Raw genomic sequence first — 21,364 nt, 5'->3', positions numbered from 1 at the left:
AAAGCGTCCGCTGTTTCGTTATAACTCTCGTTGTTATTCCAGCTCGACTCTATTTATTTTTTGGAATGGAAATGCTTAATATTTTAATTAAGGTAATTAATATACTCTATTACTTTTATATAAACTCTCGAAAACAGCGCTTCAGTGAGAACGATCGCATTACGGTCTTTCAAGCTTCAATTTCCGAAACTGTACTAAGTTTATTTTATTTAAGTAATTATTTTTTTAATAATGTAATAATTTTAAAGTTAAAAATATTAAAACCCATTAATTTTTAACTGAATTTCTACAGAACGTGTTTCGATTAATTGCCATTACAATATTATAATAAATAAATGTGTTGATGCAGTACTATAACACGGAAGCTGAATACAAATTCACCCCTGCCGGCTCTAGCCAGCGCTTTCAGCACGATCGTCTCTGCCACGCATTGCTCTTGATATTAAAGATATACGAACAGTTATATGATAATAGCTTAGACTTAAAGCTTAAAATATTATTAGAGTAATTATTAGTTATGGAGGAGCGACTCCCTCTGCTACTAATGTTTTCACACTTAAAAGAGAATCTCAACATATTTAGATATTTCATTCATTTCACGTTAAAGTATCCTGATCTAAAACGAACAAAGGGTGAACATACTTCTTGCCACTCACCGCACGTCGTAAATGTCCCAAGAGAGAAATATGGAGTCATGCACTTATACAAGAGGCACGTTGCTTCCTGTGAACAAACCAGCAAACAGTAGCTAGCCGGTGAGAAGAAATGAAAATTCACCATTAACTAATTGTTAAAAAATTTAATACTTAGCAATTGATGTATATACTGTGTAATATTGATAAATACGCGAAGGAGCTTCCCTCCACATTTAATTATTATCAGCGCGCATTAACATGAGTGAGTGTGACTTGTAAGCACGCGTCTTGTCATGTCTTAGTGTGAGTGAGAATACTAGGAGTAGAGACAGCAGAAAAAACACAAAATATACAGCTTGTTATATTTATTTAATTAAAACACCGATCAACTATTTCTAACAATATTCGAGCAGAGATGACTGCGTAGATATAAACGTCGATCTGAATCTGTATATCAACCCGCGACCTAGGGGTCCTTGACCTTGTTTTCTTGTACTATTTATATATTGGAAGAAGTTCAAGATGTATGTATTGTCGAATGTAAAGTATCTCTTGTGAAGATGAATAGGAAATTACGCAGCACTAAAATATTCAAGTCTAAAGCCCAATTAATCTATACTAATATTATAAATACGAAAGTAAAGCATGTTGCTCTTTCACAGCCAAACCACGGATATGAATTTAATGATATCTGGTGTCAAATAAGCTTGAAACCTAAAGAAGGACATAGGCTACTTTGTACCTAACTCCTGCCGACCACGCCGTAAAACGCGAGAAAGACGCGGGCGACCTCTGTACATACATACATACATACAGTTCAACCTCGTTATCAAAGCCTATCGATGATTTATGTAAACGTTTTTCTTTAAATAAAATATTGTGTAATCAACAATTAAGACAGTGCAAAAATAAACCCCAATTGACTAAATGTGACTCATGAGGGGTGAGAATGAACATTGACTTCACCCTTATTTATTGACGTTATCTCCAAGGTCATGGGGCTGAAAGTGGTACTGAGAATACTTACTTAATTATTTTTATTACTATGCTCATCAAATCGACGAATAAATCACGCAAGTTTTAAAACCAGTATTAAATATAGAAAATTATTTTTTAAATATAGAAAATTTAACGAAAAATAAAATAAACATTTTTATTTTAAGATAATTATTATGTTGTAAAAAAATTACATAAAGGTATTCAAGTAGAAAGGTACAATAGTACCCTTTTTTTTTAATAATTAAATTACTACATATCTTATAAGATTATAAAACTACTAAACATAACTACAAGTATTAAGAGCATTGTGTAACATTAAGTCAAAATATAATTTATTCATACTAGACTAATAAACAATTTTCTTTTTTTTTTAGTTGGAGACAAGGAATTGGGTAGTTAGGATTTAAAAACAAAAAATACATAGTGTAATTTTTGAAATAATTAGAATAATTGAATATGGTGCACTACTCCGACTAACAAATATCCTTTTCAATTTTAATATTTGTGTTGATTTAAATGAGGAATTAAAAAATCAAAAAGAAAGCATTCTAAATTCAAATCATTTTGTAATAATAACTGCAACAGTCTATTTTTTATTTTCCCCAACTCCTGGTCCTAATAATATGTGCCCCATCGGCATAAATATATAAATAATAAAGAAATAATTTAATTGTATCTGATACACATTAATTGATAAAAATGTAGATCAATGACACAACCAGAATCAGCATGCAGGTGATTTGTTTGTGTTGTAATTGAATCCTATATAAATAATTAGAAATAATCAACAAAAATACAATGTAAAAGAATAGTGGAATAAACTCCAAATCTTCTTCTCAATAGGTTTTAGCCAGGCTGTTACATTTTTATTTTTTTATTATTAAAATTGAAGTCAATCTATCTCAATGTAAATTGTAAAAATTAAATATATAATAAATTTCAGAATTTACACTCTGGATATAATTTTGAAAGTGAGATTGGCATAAATCAACTTGGTTCTTATGTATACTTTTGTATATTATTTATATTATATGCTGAAATTATATTACAATTATGGCAATGTGTGATATTAACAAAAAGAGAAACAAATGAATTGTAACGACACATTCATTTTAAGGTGTACAGTAAATAATTTCGACCTATATTATAAATTTTAAGATATTAAACTATTTTAATTCATAAATATATCGTAAAATATCTTGCAAAGAATTCGTAACTTGAAAAACTGTCTCTTATTAAAAATTTAAGTGATAAATTTGGTATATCATCTATATATTGTATGAGGAAAATGAGATTAAAACAGCTTTTTTGAACCATTTAGTTGAATATCGACTAAGGGGGAAGGGTAATCCAAGCCCACTACAGAAAGCTAATCGCAGCGTATTCGGATATTTAACGAAACAACCATGAATTGCAATATAAGCCGACAATCTCTATAAAAAACTACAAATACGTGAAATATGAAAAAGAAAAATACCTGTAAATAACTAAGAATGAAGTATAGTCTCCGGTTCTCGTACCTTGTCTCATAAAACCTTGCACAAGCACTAAACTCAAATTTTACTAAAATAAAAACACACCCGACACTGATGTTCACTTGAAACTCATGTGAAATTAAAAATTCAACGTGTATCACAATCTAATTATGTTATAAAACGTCCAATAATCTGTTACAAAATGGAAAAATTGTAGCATCTCCCTATGTAAGTACCGGCACACGATTAACACTACCTCAACCCAGAAAACCTATTTAAAACTGACAAAAAAACATTCAACGCGGCGCTACTGTCGCTTTTTGGCGCAAGCGCTAATGAAAAATTTTTTTTTATGATTTCAATTCTAATCAATTAGCCCTTTTTCATATAAATTTAATAATGAAATATATAATGGATTCGTTTTTTAATTATTTTCCATATAATATTACCCAGTTAATATATTCATTTTCAACAATATATACACTTATTAAACGTATTTTTTTCTATTTCATAAGTGTTACCATTATTAATGTTACATATGAAAAATTGCTTGACGTCAAAATTAATTAAGCGATTATATAAAAAAAAACCATATAATAATAGTTTCCTTAAAACGTTGATAAATATAAGAAACATTACTATAAATATATATTTTATGCTGGCTTCCATAGCATAGAATAGAAGAATATAATAGCAAAGTGTATAATAATTGTAAAATATCACCAAAGAAAGTGTTAACCTTTTATCATATTATCGAAAACTTTTTTTATGACAATGTGATAACTAGCTCTTGGAATGTTTTTATTCTGTGATAATAAATAATGGTGATGACGAAGAGTGATAACACTGATAAGTGATAACTGATGGTTGACAATTGACAGTAGTTGCCAGGATATATTATTGTAGTGTTTATTTTTCTTCTATTGTAAATACGAGTATATTATTTTCAATAAAATGTTAGAAGAGGTTAAACACGTTATATTAGTCCTGTCTGGAAAAGGTGGAGTAGGAAAATCAACAGTGAGCACACAGTTAGCTTTAACTCTTAAAGAAAAAGGGTTTAAGGTTAGAAAACTTAGATTATAATTAATTATATTCTGAGAGTAGAATAACTTTTTAAAACCATAGCACCATGTTACATCACCTTAATATTTACAGGTTGGGTTACTTGATATTGATTTATGTGGGCCGAGTGTTCCATATCTGCTGAATTTAGAAGATCAAAACATTCATCAAGGCTCAGGGCATTGGATTCCGGTGTATTTAGACAATGAGAAAAGGTTAGCTGTTATGTCTATTGGTTTTCTTCTGAAGTCTCGTAATGATGCGGTAGTGTGGAGAGGACCTAAGAAAACATCTATGATTAAACAGTTTTTGGAAGATGTTTATTGGCAGGATTTGGATTATCTCATAATCGATACTCCTCCAGGTAATAACATTGCGATATTGGTTATATTTAAATTTATAAGCAATTAATCAATAAGAATTCGGTCAAAACAAAATAATAGCAATTGTATATAAATGGAACATATTTTTACACTCAGAAAAGATTGCACAATCTTGAACTAAACCATGTAAACAACAAAAAAGATAATTATTTACACAAACTGGGATATTTATAAGCAATAAATTTAAAAACTGCAAGTAATCAGCCTTATCTTTAATATGGTCTCACTTGATAATCATATATTTCTTGTAAATCCCTACACGCCTCATATCACAATAACATTTGATAATCAAATATTACCTTATTTATCAGGAGTATCTGACATCAGATGATTTTCCTATTGTGAAATACAATGGAAATCCCATGTAAACCTTTTTTCCTATTAATACAATATATGGAAACAATTTAAAAAAATACTATATACACAACAGTAATATGTGAATTATCATATAATTATTTTAATTTAAAGGGACATCCGATGAACACATCACAGTGATGGAAAATCTTCGTAATGTGCCTCAATGCTCAGCAATAATTGTGACAACTCCGCAACAAGTCGCTATTGAGGATGTCCGTAAGGAAATAACATTCTGTCGGAAAACTGGTATACCAATAATGGGCCTTATTGAAAATATGAGTGGGTAAGGAAATTTTCCAGTTAACAAATAACACTAAGATATATAATCTTTCGATATAATCATATTTTTCCTTGTTCCTATGTCAGGCTTAATTGGATATCTAAATGGTTACTAGTCATAGCAATAGCTAATGGCAAGTGGTCTTTAGTCACAAATAGACCGTCTCATTATTCCAAACTAAGGTGTTTTTGTTCCTTGTCATGCTTTACAATAACTCACTTACCCTATAAATTAAAGATCACCTATAAATAAATATCGGACAACATCACATATATTACTCTGATCCCAATGTTAGTAGCTAAATCTCATTTGTTAGGGAAAATCAGACGTAACAATGGTACGACAAACACCCAGACCCAAGACAACATAGAAAACTAATGAACCTTTCTTCATCGACTCGGCCGGGACCTCGGAGTGGCGTACCCATGAAAACTGGTGTACACACTACTCGACCACAGAGGTCGTCAGCTATGTTATTAGAAAATAAATTATAAGCAGTGGCACCAATCTAGACCGACTTTTATGAAGCCTTAGTAGTGAGATAAATTTGCTTGTAATCAGTATGAAAAAAAACTATTTCAATTGTCAATTACCATGTTTAATTTTCAATAAAAAATTACAAATTTATATATTTTTATATTTCAGATATGAATGTCCGACATGCAGTGAATGTACAAATATATTTTCAACGGGAGGAGGGAAATCCCTAGCAGAGATATCAAAGATAAAATTCCTGGGAAGTATACCCATAGACCCAAGAATCGGGGCATTGGCTGGCAAAGGTGTTGCCGCTGTGAAGGAGTTACCAGATTGTACTACAAGCAAAGTTTTTAATGACTTAATAAATCATTTACCTCATACAACTGCTAATGGTTCATAAGGTGAAATAATTTCAACTGAGAACAGGAACTGAATGTAATCAATTAGTTATTAGGATAATTAGATATTTAAAATTTTTATTGTAATATATTATCTGTGAAAAATTAAATGCTATAAATATATTTTTGTTATACATCGAAGTTAAAACCATAAAGAGTATATTATTGTTTTAAGATAGTTATTTCTACCATATGTAACTAGTTGTCGCCAGCGGTTTCGCTCGTGTTTTAGGGGTTGGTCATCAGCTTGGCATGAAAAGCATGGTCTATGTTCTTCCTTGGAGTTCAAGCTTGCTTCATACCTAATTTCAACAGATTCAGTTCAGTGGTCTCACCTTAAAAACAACGGACAAACAGTCACTTTCATAACATCTTAGTTTCCTAAGTCGGTCGCGCATTTGCGATAAAAGTAATGGTTAATATTTCTTAAAGCGCCAATTTCTATAGGCAGTAGTGAGAACTATAATCGGGTGGTACAAATAACAAACCACTACTAACACCACAAAAGAAAAAAAACATTTAATTTTATCACATTTATTCAAATTAAAACACAACATTAATATAGATTATGATTACAAAAATACATATGTATATTTATTTTCCAAATATTCTCCGGATGTTTTTTATGAAGACATTGTTTATGTAAATACACAGTAATATCCAATAAATCGTTAATATAAACTTGTTTAAAGTAATACTTACTGCTTCATTTCCTAATACCACATAATTATCACAAGAAGTTTATAACAGACAAAAAATTATGCCAATTTTATCATGGAATACAACAGACATCTATTTTACTGTCCACGAAAGTATACTCTATTAAAGAACAGGAAAAAAACCCAAATCAACATTTGACTGCAATTGGCGTGATATTATTGGTCGATAATGAAATGCGTATATCTAAGGTTTTTTTATCTTTTTTCCTTCTTCCATTGGAATAGGCTATATATTAATAAGTTATTATAAAAAAATATATTCAAAACATAAAATAACTTATGGACTACTTACATTTTGTCTAACACCAAAACATATTATTAAATGTATTCCCTAACATAATTGCAATTAAGATTTGCTTAAAATTATAAAAAGGAATAAAAAACTTCAATAGATTATAAAAGAATTAAAAAAATTTAACAGAAGTAAAAACAAATAAAAAACTATAATTTTAATATCACTTATAGACACAGATTTCTCTTAGACGTTTAACCCATAAATTCTTATGCAAAAAAGATGAATTTGAAACTAATTAAGAAAAAGTTTTTTTTTTTTTAATATTCAAATTCTTATCAGGACATTGTATATAATTTAAATGGTTTAAGCTTCATAAATGCAATAAAAAATGTATATTGATTTTGGTATATAGATTTGATCAATTAAATTTTAGTCACGAAATATGTATATTATTTATTATTAAAATACTAGACAAGAGATAAATATTAATAATAATATAAATTATGATACAATTACTGTACCGCAAGTATTTGTTAAGTTAAAACACACTTTTTTTAAAAATAGCCTCGAAAATGCAATATGTTGCCCGTAATTCCAGCTATTCCAAATGGAGAGTAACTGGGCTCGCTTATTGGGAGTTGACATATGAGCAAGGTCAAACAAACATGGACAATACGGTTTAAAATAACATAACCGTCGTGTCGCACCTTTATGTTAAAAAATTTACAATTAGTAAATCACCCTTAACTGCTTAAATCGTACAATCCGTAGGAAAAAGTACATTCTAATGCAGACTATGAAAATTTGAAAGGATATAGACGAACAATCTTTAAAGTGACATCATACTTTCGAACAAAACAGAGATCTTTAGTCAATTCTAAAAAAAAAAAAACAAGTTTTGACTTTAGAATATTCCTATTTCCTAAGGAGAAGTAAAGACAAATAACCAACTTTGTCGTTCAACTGACGCGATATCATCTTAAGTAATCTATGGTACTTAATACAGATTCTCTAAAAAATTACGTCTTAAATTCCGGTTATATGGTTAATGGCACTTTAGAAGCAAAAATTAAGTGGATGTAATGAGTTAAGTGGAATAGTGTCGTATTATAAATAAAGATATATTAGTCAAGAACTGTTTGTAGTGCATGATATATCAGAGCTATTAAAAATCCCATGGAATATGTAAATCTAAGGTTTCTTTATCTTAACCCCTTCCACGATTGGAATGCTTGACGTACTCCATGCAGTCTATGTATTTAGGTGCTGGTTATCTCGTTCTGGCCCTCGTCGCCGAGCCACATGAACTGGCGGACTTCATCCTCCGAGGACGGGCAGCAATGAGGCGGTGCTTTCTCGAGCATTTTGCGCAAATCCTGTAATAAAATAAAATGTATATTAAAAAAAAATTAGGTACATCGACCCGAAACTGCCGAAGTAACACTGTACACAGTAAGTTTCATTTATCTCGTTGGAAAATTTTATATTGTATTGCAAACATAAAATTTTAGGGTTAAAGTAAAAATAGCTGTGTGTGTGAAAACTGAAAAGATGATATCATAATTAACACAAAAATAGAAATAATAAAACATGTAACAACGAAACAAGGTGATACTGATTTAAACAGAAAAAAAGTATATAGATATTTTAAAAAATAAGAACGAATGCGAAGTCATTCGGTACTTCGGTATATTATTCTGTAGGCTTCTGAAAATATCTCGAAGTCGACACTCGCGAGAACAAGCGACACAAGCTATTGAAGAAATGATGCAGATGCAGCGCGGCGTCGGTACCTGCATGGTGGCACGGACGGTACCTGCACGGCGGCGCGGGGCGGTATCTACTCGGCGGAGCGGGCGGTACCTGCCCGGCGGCGCGGGGCGGTATCTACTCGGCGGAGCGGGCGGTACCTGCCCGGCGGCGCGGGGCGGTATCTACTCGGCGGAGCGGGCGGTACCTGCCCGGCGGCGCGGGGCGGTATCTACTCGGCGGAGCGGGCGGTACCTGCCCGGCGGCGCGGGGCGGTATCTACTCGGCGGAGCGGGCGGTACCTGCCCGGCGGCGCGGGGCGGTATCTACTCGGCGGAGCGGGCGGTACCTGCCCGGCGGCGCGGGGCGGTATCTACTCGGCGGAGCGGGCGGTACCTGCATGGCGGCGCGGTTGCGCTGCGCGGCGGCGCGGTGGTCGACGACGGGCGCGGGGTAGTCTCGGCCCACCACGCAGCCCGCGCGCTCCTGCACCTCGAGCGGCGCGTTCCACGGCTCGTAGCTGGACACACGACTCTCGTTATTGCATATACCTCGAGCTCGAAGCTCGAACTGACGGCGGAGCGAGGGGACTCACATGTAGTCGACGGACATGCGCGCCAGCTCGGGCACGTAGCGGCGCACGTAGTGGCCGGACGGCTCGAGGCGGCGGCCGAGGCGCACGGGGCACGCGCACTCGCCCGAGTCCAGCAGCGCCTCGAACGCGCTGGACGACACCCACATCCAGTTGCCGGCGCACACCGACCTGCCGGCACCGACGCCACATATTCTTAGTCGTTCGAGGTCGGGGGGTGCAACCTCTTCGCGAAGAGATTGACAATGTCGCCGTTGAATGCAATCATATATTGCATCGTTTCGGTAAACTATTTTCATACAGAAATGCTCGGTCGGCGTTTACTGACGGCACGCATTAGCCTGATCTGGAATAGTCTGTTTTGTCCGATCGTCGATCGATTCACGGTTCACGTGTTACCGACCATTTTACGATTTCATATAAAGTTAGAAATAAACCATTAATGTGTACTTAAGTTTCTTGTTCTAAGATTTCTTCCGAGCACTGTAAATTAACTGCACACTTGTATTTCTCTTCTAGTTAAAACTATCTTAAAACTAGAAGATAAATAAAAGTGAACAGTTACAGTGCTCGAAATAAATCGTCGAATTAGGTCAAATAGGGATCGATCAAATAATAATTTTAAAAAAAAGCGATAAATTAAAATGCGTTAAAATATCATGAATCTACAATAGCTTGGGTGATTCAAACTGTATTGTTAGAATATAATCCAGTTCATACATCAATCACATTCGAATAATATAACATATTTGATAAAAAATATTAACCAAAATCGGTGAAAAAATAATAAAAAGTCATACTAGGGAATAAAACATGGGGCATGATCAACCGTTTCAACGAAACAGCGACACCGAATAATTCGCTTGTATGCAAATCGAAGGGGAGATCGGACCCGCATGCAATGGGCTACAAACAAAGTAAGCACCAGTCGGCGTCCAGCAGGTACTTGAGGAAGTGCGCGAGGCCGTGCTCCCACGAGAGCCACAGCGTGCCGCGCGTGAGGAACGACGCCACGGTGTTGCGCACGGCGTGGTGCAGCCAGCCCTCCGTGCGCAGCTGCCGCATGGCCGCGTCCACGAACGGGAAGCCCGTGCGGCCCTCCTTCCACCTGCGGGCCCACGCGTCACTGCACTGCGCTGCGCACTCATGACACGCTTGTACATATTCACCACGGATTTCCGAGAGCCGAGAGATATCCAAAAACTTTTACTTTTTTTAGAAAACTTGAAAAAAATATATATCTGATAATTCAATTTTAGCGTCATAGGGCCTAAAATATATGGAATTAGCAGTGTGTATATGTAAGTAAATGTTTATTACAACAGCGATACCTTTGGAGCTCGTCGCTCTCCGGGTCCTTCCACGGTATATCCAAGCAGATCGGGTTGCCGGCCATCTGCGCGTAGTTCGGATTGTTCACGCTCATCGTGTAGAAATACTCACGCCATATCAGTTGACCTTCGAGCACGAGGAACAGGTTAATATTTTGTTAGAAATTGAGGACTCCGAGATGTGTCGCATATCATTACCAGTTATAAACTGAGTCGAAGCGAGGCGTCCCTGGTGCACTTGTTGGAACAGATCTTGGACGCACCAATAGAAACTTGAAAGAGAATTATTTTTATAAGATTAGCTGGGTATTATTAATGAATGTTTTATTATTTAAATTTAAAAGCATATTATTATAATCTATTCGGTGACATTATGGACATTTTAGCCGACATTTTTCATTATAATCCGTTCAAATATTAAAGCGTATCAGGTATTGAATTGTTTAAGGTTATATAATAAATTAATTAATAAAGGCAAAGAAATATAATATACATGCCAAAAAGAGACTACACTTAATCTATAACATTTCAAAAGAAAAAATATATAGAATTATTATATCATCTAATAAATATTAGTAAAAAACAAAATGTCGCATTTGAATATCTTTGACCATGTCCTCACCGACGCACAGACAGACAGCCGAACCGCAGCGCCGGACTCAGCGATATCGGTGGTCCGAGCAGGTCTGGGTTACCATGCGTCGGTAAATAGGAGCCCCTGTAAATATAACATTATATAGGCGAGACGAGATCAACAAACGTACACGTGCACTGAGGCGCTTATTATGTTTAAGATAGGGGGCTGGTATAATCAGTGGAAGTGTTTAAGTAGAGGTTATCCCTGAGAAGACATTTTTTAAGGTGTGCTCATGCAGCCAAGTCAGAAGTAACAAAGAATGCCGAAAAAATATGACCATGTGTGTGATGACTTAAATGTGTCAAACATCAAATTGAAGGGCGTAATAAGTATAAAAACTTATTAAATCGTTCGAGCAATTAAATCGTTCTAATACTGCCATAAATATCTTATCCTGCATCCATGTGACCAAAATCTCAATACAAAAGAAATAAAACTATCATAGTTGGTTTTACCAGCAAATGTTGTCAATTAACCTGCAAAACGTCTCGTACTCCACGGCCAGACGGTCCTGCATCTGGTTCAAAGCAGCAGTCTCGCCCCCCATCCAGCGTATCATACGAATGTCTTCGTTTTCCAAAAACACTCCCAAGTCTTCAGGTTTGGGGACCTCGTTAAATATAATAATGTCATATAAAAACGATGATGAATTTTCAACTAAACAAGACGACCTTATGAAGACGAAAGCTGGAAGTGCTTATTTCATTTTAATTTCTATTAATATATTAATATTTATCACTGTTGGCCCAGTGGTTAGAACGCGCGCATCTTAACCGATGATTACGAGTTCAAACCAAGGCAAGCACCACTGAATTTTCATGTGCTTAATTGTACGAAATTCTGCCACATGTATATCCACCAACCCGCATTGGAGAGCAGTGGGAAATTTACAGGCTGTTAATGTAAAAAAAATGTTAATGTACTGTTGGTTATATAACCATTATTATTGCTACGTAGTAAAGAATACTGATCCTGCGGCTTTACCCGCGTGAAATTTGTAAAACGAAAACTTCCATCCCCCGTTTTATCTCCTTAGTAGGAGTTTCGTGTATTGCGTTATTAGCGGATGTCTACACCCTATAAGGTCACCTACCTGTCAATTTCAAGTTTTTAGATGTTACACTTACTTATTAATAGTCAAATTAAGCACTACCACCGGTTCGTAAAAGAAAATACCCTGACCCGAGAAGAACCGGCGAAAGAAACTCAGCGGGTCTTTTTTTTGTCAAATGTATTAAGTACGTATATTGAATATGAATTTTTATACCACATCAAACACAGTAAATTCATCGTAGAAGCTTTTTGGAAGACACGCAAAGTTGACTCCCTTCAAGTCTACATCGTCCACAGGGCGAGGCGGGTCTCCAATAATAGCAATGGTGTGCTGAAAATATTTAAATTATTATTATTCTTAATATTGTACAACCGATTAATACTTTAAGACGGGTATGTCTCCAAACCTAACCTTTATGAAATACAGAACAATCTTCTAAACATTAAGAAGGTCAGCTATACTAACCAGAAACATTTGATAGGTCAATGGAGGGATTCCACCATTAGCTTGGATGACGCTGTCTGGATCCCATAGTGTATGGGAAACGTTTTCCCGACACGAAACTCCGATCTCACGGCAGAGGTTTCGGACGCAGTCGTCACGTGCGCGCCATATTGGCTCACAATCTTGCTCGAAACAAATCTTCCGTATTCCTGTCCAAAACGTTTTATAGAATACGTATTACGAGCTTAACTTGACCAGTCGGAAGTTAGATATGAGTGGCTCGGCCGATATATTTTTTAGGATCGGTAGGAGCAAGACATACGAATAGTAACTTAGTCATTAATAGTTTATTATTCTCATCTTTTGTTGTTGTTTTTTTGACATGCATTAGGCCGAAACGTTCGACTCTCTGAAAACCTAACTTTAGAATGCTTAGATTGCTTATTGTACTTCATACAATGGAAGTACTTATAACAAATCTTATACTCATTTAATTTGTTAAATATATTAATTAGTACAGTTTTTTCTTTTAGTAAGCAGTTGATGAATGTATGGCTACGCTATTTGTCCATCTACTCATCTCCTAATTATCCAGATATAAAAGAAACAAATATATTGTGGACTTACCGGATTCTTCCCAGAGACGCCTGAACACGAGATCAGGATTGCCTTTTATCATGTGCAGTCTTCCTCCATACTTTTTAAACTGGACATCCAAATCGTTCAGCGCCTCCAACAAATAGCGCATGCGATTGTACCCTACGATCTTCGTACCTAGTTAAAGAATTAAAACTTTTCTGAATAAGATATTAAGCTATAGCTAAATCAAGTTGAAAAAATATTAAAATAAGTTTGTGAAAAAATACTTGGAGTATTTGAGTAAAAATATTTTCAGGCAAGAAAAGCCCGTTTTATTTAAGACCTCAGTTCAGAGAATAGGAATTGCCGAGTCAATTTACCCGCTGTCTCTCCATCAAAGATGAAGATAGGGTAGAATGGTGTGTGCCTGTCTTCAAGGGCATTTTGCAACGACGGATTGTCGTGCAGACGTAGTCCATGTCGGAACCAGAGCACGCTGCCACCGACCATCTCCGAATTTTCAGGAAATATTCATACACAATATCAGGTACCTAAATGTAATAAATAAAAATAATGAATATAAAGTTTCTATTAATTAAAAAAGTAGAAAGAAAAATTGTATTTTTATACAAATAACCACTGAACAAATCGCATGCATACTAAAAATATTATCTGAAACTAACTGATTGGAGAACTTGAACCAAAGTACGAATTAGTACTATAATATTTAAAGAATTAGGCCTAATATACCCATATTATGATTAAATTGTTATTTTTTTAATTTTATTATAGACACATGCAAAAACTGCTAAAACTAGATACGGAGAAAGTTGAGTGAAGCTTTCACAGCATAGAGATAGCAGTTTCAATACGATTATAGACTTATACCTAATTATGTTAATATAATACTAATGATAGAATATCATCTCTTAAAAAACTCCGTTGTATATCTTTTGTCCGTTCTTCTCAGGTTTGTAGTGTTTCTTATTGAACCAATTGTGAAAATTTTGAGAGTCAATAAGAAAGTTTCGATTTTCGATGTGAATTTTCTAATTTTTATAGTACCTATACAGAATGAGACTTAATTTTGGATATGTGTAGGTCTATATATTTATATTTCGTCGATAAATGGCAAAACCAATGGTTACGTTTTATAACACGTTCCAGGTACAAAAATAAAAATTGATTGTACACCTACTTTGCTATTTCAAGTTCCGAGTTAAGTTGTTACCGTGTTTGAAAACTGTTTAAACTGAAAGAAACCCGAGACAAAAGCAGCGGGTGGGTTTGAAATATGAAGTCGAAAGCAATAATAACTTTATAAAACGAAACAATCGAAGTTACCTAAACGCAAGAAGCCCGTTATTTACTTGCGTCAATTCTGGAAACAAAGTTCTACAATTTTGATTGCGACAACGAGTTACCATAGAGTATAAATTCCTGTAACACGTTTCTTCAAACAAATTACAATTCAGGTCGAATCGATACCTATTTCCTAGCATCCAATTACGTACTGTTTCAGACAGCCGTCAAAGACATTCATAGCTTCAACGCATACAATAACCATTTGTTAGGAACACGCGCCTGTAAAAGGAAACTCCAGGTGACCTAGATGAAAACGTAACACCGCTTACATGAACATTTCTTGGAAAATTTTCATGCATTCCATGTGATTTCAATTGCATGAGGTTCATTGTACCCATATAAATACCAAATCGTCTTGTATTTCCGTAAGGCTTTTTTTTCGTCGTCAGAATATTTAAACGTGAATACTTATTACAAAATAATACCATAGGTACTTTATCTTTAACTTTTAATTTGTGTCATATTTTACAAATAAAAGGTGAGAAAGAGTTTAGGCGCAGAATCTGGCAGGACTGGCGTGCTTTCCGCAGCACGAAGGAGGGTAATTTTATGAGCAGTGTTTACCCACTGCCATTAGACACTAAACACTAATTTTCTTTTTCAAAGCGATGAAGACCGCGAAAATAATATTTTAATAACTATAATTACAATGAAAATATTTATTAAAAGTTATGCAATGAAAACCATACTATCAACATCATAGGTAACTCACCAAACTGTTACGTAATCCTTATAACCACTTAGAACATAAAGCCTTGCTCAACTTGATGTTTGGGTTTTCAATATCGCACAATAGACGACTTTTGTAATTATAAGCCAGTCTAGATTGATCTTTAATAAGAAATTGAAACCATATTTCACAACTAGCAAAATTTACCGCAAAGGGATCTTTGTTAATTTGTCATGGGTAACCTATATAAGAACATTGATTAAATCCTGACTCGGTGTTATAATTCTACTTAAGTATGTTATATTGAATACAAAACCTAACAATCACAACTACAGTAATTCGTAAACGCCCTTAAAAAAGTTAGAGCATTCCAAACTAGACAAATCGAAATAGTTATCTCAGAGGCACAAATAACTAATAAAGAACAATAATCTGATAAAAAGTAACAAAATAGAGATACATCACTTGGAAACTACTGGAATCATAATGAAATTATTTTGAAGATCATCTGCCGCATAAGTAGCACAAAATTATACTTTAAGGTTAGCAATATAAGGATAATACGCGGACTGTGCACAAAGCCCGTAAAAAATCCGGCACCCATCCCGGAAAAAAATGTCTAAAATGAAATCTAGGTAATTTATCTATAATATCGCTCCATATTGTTACAGAAGACAAAACATCTCTAAGTTCAAGAAAAACTATGAAGGCAGTGATAAAACGAACGAAAATTATGTTATATGACCAAACACTATTTAAAATAATTGTATTTATTTTTACAAATAATTTTATTTGAAACATTCCAGATTTCTTGACAAATTATATAAGCAGCTATTTGCAAGTGGTTTAAAAGTTACCAACAAACAAAAGAATTTTTTAATGAATACGGCTTCGTATACTCAAGATAAAATTATGAAAATATTGAGAAATATAATACAATGTTTTTTTTTAATCTTTTAGATGATCGTCTTTTATGTATGTATATATATTGATAGATATAAAAAAAATCTGGTAAATTTACTTAAGCAATATAAGCTACAACACGTATAAAATTCAAGATAAAGCAGTAGTGCTGGGAGTTTTTTCAGAATATCAGCCGTAATAGTTAAAATTACAAATAATTTAAAAATATTTCTTAACTTTCTTTTTTTTTAAATGCAAATAAGTGCGTGACGGAGAATCAATCCAAATAAATTATAAAGTCGAAGTTTATTTTCAAAATTATATAATATGACTCCAGTGTTGAATATACATTATTTCAGTAAAGTATCGTAAATATAGTAAGTTCTCGAACCTATGAAAACAAACCGGTTTTTTTATAACCATTTCGAAGAACTGTTTTGTAAATGTAAAAAACCGGTTCGTTTCGTTTTACGTAAAATCTGGAATGACCCAGCACTATAAAGCAGTTCCTTCAAACAGAAAAATTCATATTAAAAAAACTTTAGACACAGATTAAATAAGATGATCATATTATGAATATCTTATTAACACCAAGGCCATTATGTTTTTTGGGGATACATATATAACCAATTCAAAAGTAAAAGGATGTAAATGATATACTGCTGGACTAACCCTCTTGAGGTTTTCGACCTGCTTTAATGCGTTCAAGTATTTTCATATGAAATATGCGAAACAAGAGTAATTTGTCTTAATCACATTACAAACTGAATTATATACAAATACAGATTAAAAATAGCAAAGTACAAATCATGACCGCTTGGAATGATGGCAAGAATGCTAGCAGTATTTCCCTGAGGTACGTTATAAACACAAATTAAGCATGAAAATTTAGTTGTGTTGGCCCTTGTTTTAATCAAAAACCTTCGGTCAGGATTCAGGCTTCTTAAAAACATTTAAAAAAATGCAAACTAAAAATTGGTCAAAAGTCAAAATAAAATAGCAGATGAAATAAAATGCCATTTCAGCTTTGCTTAATATTATATCTGCTACAACAAATGAGTGGTCGAAAAGGGAAATTATTGTTATCTGTAGGTAGGCTTAAATTGCGTATTGAATTCGAGTCGTTCTTGAAACTTTGACGATGAGAAATTCTATCCATATTCCATTTCTTTCAAGGTATTTAGGACTTCACAAATATTTGAATAAAATATCCTATTTCGACGTCGTTAACCCATGAACAAACATTTGTCATAATAAATTTTATTTGAATATTTATCTAATTTTCACAGTTACTGTAATGGTTTCACTGCTGGGCTAAGGCTTCCTATCCCTTCGAAGTGAATGTTTGGATATTATTCCTGTTTAGAACTCATTAACATTTTCAAGAAGACGTATAAATAAAGGGTGCCCATATTAGGGCAGTACATCTCAACTGACGAGACGGCTGACGGTTGTACCAAGCGAGTCATTCCTGGCACTTCTCTATATGCGAAAAGAGATAGAAATAGCTAGTAGTAGTAGACTGTCATTATCCTGAGGTTAAATGACGTTTACTCGCCGCGGCTCTCTATACTAGATTCCTTTTCGCTTAGGGTGTGTTAATTGGGGTGCCCGACGCGTGGCAAAAGTCCCTTTCAATTTATTAATTTTTTTAAAGTTTCGTCGCCTAGTAAACAATATAATTCACTTGTTATTTAGAAAACTAATACCGATTAACTTGTTCGACACTGGAAATATTGATGCAATCATATAATTTCACAAGTTATGAACCACACATACATACATACAGCGACGTCTAACATAGAAATAATGGTGAAAAATTAATTGTCGTTCTTGTGACATACATTTTATTATATTACTCCAAACGAAAAAGATATAGGTAATACCTATACATATATTTGGTAAATATTTTGCACAGTATCGATAGAGAAATTATAGATAAGTATTATTAACAACAGTATTATTTAGAAAGGTCTTTGACCAGATCTCTTAAACACATTTTTTCGCAAGCATGAGAAGCTCCTAGCTTAAAACGAGGCTGATGGTTAATTGGTGGTGGATAGTTCTTAGTTTAAGTATTATTTTGAATAATTTAAAGTTTTCTATTATTTATTGTTATTCATAATATAGTAAAAAGTATAGGCGAGGTTTTCAAAGGTAAACTAGATGTCTTTAAGTAAGTTTATATAAATACATTAGTTTAATGCATATTGGTACTTATTTTCAATTAGTCGTTTAAGGCAACGAACGTCGCGTTAACACGATAGACGTGTTTTGAAACGAATAAATGTTATTAATCCTTATACGGTTCTTCACCAATTAGTCTAATGTAAAAAATAAAATAAGAGAAATATATAATACAATATTGACCCGTTATTATTCATTAATACTTCACGTTAGTCACAAGATTGACAATGAATTATAAATCAGATTATCTATTACGACCCTTGTCGTAACTGTCGTAGCTTGTCCTTACACGAGGGAGCAAATTGGTCTATCAATGTCTTATCTAACAGGATATAGGTCATTTTTGTGTTAACGTCAATTACGCAAACCATTTTAAGCATATACGCTGAAGGCGTCTCTGCAAGTAATAACGGCTGCAACTGAATTTTGACGCCGATCTATTGGCCCTTCTTTGGTGTAAAGCCGACTTATACTCTGAAATATGGCATGAAAGTCTCTTTAGCCGTCTCCACAGCCACTCCCTACCCCCTTGTGCGGTCATACCGTGTATAATATTTACTTCCTATACATAATTATAAGAAAAATCTGTGTATCTTATTAATGAAACTATGATTTTATTTATGTTCCTCCATATTTATTTCTAGGTTTCTGTAATTTTAATTACAGTTTGTATTGATGTTTTATATCTGCCAAGCATCCTATTTAAACCATTTCTTACAATAAGGTTATAAAATAAGCAATTAATTTAAAAAATAATCTGATTTTGCAAGCCAAATTTGCTCCCATTCTAGGAGCTTAGAAATATTGCCATTGACAGACACATCAAAAATGATATCATCATCAGCAGCTATTTCAATCTGTATATATTCAACTGAACTTAGTACTATTTAAAAATTAGGTTTACAAATTTTGAGAATTCTTGATTTTGTAAATTATATCAATACTTATTATTTACCGATTGTAATAAACTTAAAATCGGTTAATCATCTTTTATTCAGTAATTATTTGTAAAAGAAAAATACTTATAGGAAACATAAATAGAAAAAACACAAATTTTTTTTCAAAACTTATTTTGATAATTTATAAATAAAGATATATGTGCATCAATACATAACCCTGTTTAATTATATAGATCACTGGTGTCTTGGGACATATTTTAATATGATGATATATTTTTGGATAAGTAATAACATTTTTTTTTATATTATTGAAGAATGGATGATTTTTATTAAACAGACTTCGTACATATCTTGATCTATATTAAAAAATACAAACGTTGTTTCCAATTATGGAGAATTCTACAATTAATTATAATTTTAACACTTAAGCTTACTACTTACCTTGAAAAATAAAACCGAATGAAGCTCAAAATTAAACTTAAATCGATAATATGATTTTGCAGATTAATACTGCCCTTCCACCATTGGTTCAAATAATTAAAATAATCTGATACTCTGACAATATTCTCGTTAAAACTCAAGGTACGACTGCTATCCAGCGAGTTCTGATGTGGAATACACATAGTAAATAAAATATACATACTATAAAATACTATAGTTCAGCTTAACAACAACCACAAATAACAAGTAACAACTATCAACAGGTTTATGTCACCTGTCAAATTGAAATTTGACAGATCTCATGTGTAATCTGTAACATTCTAAAGGCCAAAATAATTCTGTTTGTCTGCTGTAACGTTTTCATGGCTAAACAAATGAATCGATTTTAATGAAGTTTGGTACAAAGCAGGCCTTTACTCTAAGGAGAGACATAGGCTACTTTTTCCTTTTCTGAGAGGGATGTTGGGATCAAAGTCAAAGTCAAGTCAAAGTCAAAAATCTTTATTCAATATAGAAGTGTTTGCACTTGCTTATTGATTGTCAAAAATCTACCACCGGTTCGGAATTTAGCACCTCGGACCTGAGAAGAACCGGCGAAAGAAACTCAGCGGGATATATTTTTTTTTTTTTTTTAACCATTTTCCATGTAGGTACAATGATAAGTATATATTAGTTGTTTGAAACAGCCTGGAGGCGATCATTTCATTCCCAAGGTGTGCAGTCAACTAAAAAGTCATTAGTGTTGTAATATCCTTTAGCACACAAACGCTCTTTAACGACTCTTTTGAATTTTATAATTGAATAATTTTGAACGTTTTCTGGGATCCTGTTGTAAAAACGTATACATTGCCCCAAAAAAGAGTTACTAACCCTGTGTAATCGGGTACTTGGAGTAACAAGTTTATTCTTGTTCCTAGTGTTAATAGAATGTACGTCACAATTTCTGGGAAAATCATTTATGTTTTTGCGTACATACATAACATTATCAAAAACAAATTGAGAAGCGACAGTCATTATTTTAATTTCTTTAAATTTACCTCTTAACGAATCTTTTGGGACCAGGTTATAAATTGCACGAATAGCCCTCTTCTGCAGTACAAAAATAGTATTAATGTCAGCTGCATTACCCCAGAGTAGGATGCCATACGACATTATACTATGGAAATAACTGAAGTACACAAGGCGTGCCGTATCCACATCAGTCAAAAGTCTAATTTTTTTTACCGCATAGGCTGCAGAGCTAAGTCTATTCGCCAATTTATTTATATGGGGGCCCCATTGGAGCTTAGAGTCTATTGTCATACCAAGGAACTCTGTTGATTCTAAAACATCTAATGCTTCCCCGTTTAAACGTACACTCGTTTTGACACATCTTACATTGGGAGTAGTGAATTTAATACATTTAGTCTTTTTACTATTTAACATTAAATTATTAACACTAAACCAATTTACTATTTCAGAGAGAGTATTGTTCACATCGTCATATA

The 21,364-nt window shown here is 33.7% G+C and overlaps 3 protein-coding genes across 4 annotated transcripts in view; 1 reads left to right on the top strand and 2 right to left on the bottom strand.

Annotated features, from left to right (window-relative positions):
- The window catches only part of LOC125065598 (protein tweety-like), a 76,756-nt gene extending 73,381 nt beyond the window's left edge, over positions 1-3,375 (bottom strand). Inside the window, exon 1 of the mRNA XM_047673304.1 lies at positions 3,112-3,375. The gene's annotated coding sequence lies outside the window, so the exon portion shown is untranslated. The remainder of the gene's footprint in view (positions 1-3,111) is intronic.
- A 612-nt stretch (positions 3,376-3,987) lies between these two features.
- On the top strand, positions 3,988-6,657 carry LOC125065638 (cytosolic Fe-S cluster assembly factor NUBP2 homolog). The gene is made up of 4 exons (XM_047673374.1): positions 3,988-4,174; positions 4,268-4,538; positions 5,026-5,197; positions 5,840-6,657. Exons 1-4 carry the CDS (start codon positions 4,064-4,066, stop codon positions 6,072-6,074), a joined length of 789 nt encoding a protein of 262 aa, XP_047529330.1. The 5' UTR covers positions 3,988-4,063; the 3' UTR covers positions 6,075-6,657.
- Positions 6,378-20,083, bottom strand: LOC125065637 (cryptochrome-1). Of its 2 annotated transcripts, XM_047673373.1 has the most exons (14): positions 19,878-20,083; positions 13,793-13,963; positions 13,461-13,607; positions 12,855-13,042; positions 12,603-12,719; positions 11,812-11,945; positions 11,321-11,416; positions 10,897-10,970; positions 10,699-10,825; positions 10,293-10,475; positions 9,371-9,538; positions 9,172-9,295; positions 8,239-8,402; positions 6,378-6,407 (listed from the first exon to the last, which is right to left on the bottom strand). In XM_047673373.1, exons 2-13 carry the CDS (start codon positions 13,920-13,922, stop codon positions 8,286-8,288), a joined length of 1,605 nt encoding a protein of 534 aa, XP_047529329.1. In that variant the 5' UTR covers positions 13,923-13,963; positions 19,878-20,083; the 3' UTR covers positions 6,378-6,407; positions 8,239-8,285. The 2 variants fall into 2 exon arrangements, with proteins under 2 accessions (XP_047529329.1, XP_047529328.1); XM_047673372.1 differs by lacking the exon at positions 6,378-6,407 and having other exon boundaries at positions 7,454-8,402; positions 19,878-20,082.
- Between the last annotated feature and the right edge of the window lie 1,281 nt (positions 20,084-21,364).

This window comes from Vanessa atalanta, chromosome 8 (genome assembly GCF_905147765.1).
Source record: "Vanessa atalanta chromosome 8, ilVanAtal1.2, whole genome shotgun sequence".
Lineage (NCBI taxonomy): Eukaryota > Metazoa > Arthropoda > Insecta > Lepidoptera > Nymphalidae > Vanessa > Vanessa atalanta.
This window is presented reverse-complemented; position numbering and strand designations above follow the sequence as displayed.

Coding starts and splice junctions, on each gene's coding strand:
- LOC125065638 (XM_047673374.1), top strand. CDS start 4,064: ATGTTAGAAGAGGTTAAACACGTTATATTAGTCCTGTCTGGAAAAGGT. Junction 4,175..4,267: donor TTAAAGAAAAAGGGTTTAAG/GTTAGAAAACTT, acceptor TAATATTTACAG/GTTGGGTTACTTGATATTGA. Junction 5,198..5,839: donor CTTATTGAAAATATGAGTGG/GTAAGGAAATTT, acceptor TTTATATTTCAG/ATATGAATGTCCGACATGCA.
- LOC125065637 (XM_047673373.1), bottom strand. CDS start 13,922: ATGGTCGGTGGCAGCGTGCTCTGGTTCCGACATGGACTACGTCTGCAC. Junction 13,043..13,460: donor GCGTCTCTGGGAAGAATCCG/GTAAGTCCACAA, acceptor CGTTTTGGACAG/GAATACGGAAGATTTGTTTC. Junction 9,296..9,370: donor CGCATGTCCGTCGACTACAT/GTGAGTCCCCTC, acceptor TCGTGTGTCCAG/CTACGAGCCGTGGAACGCGC.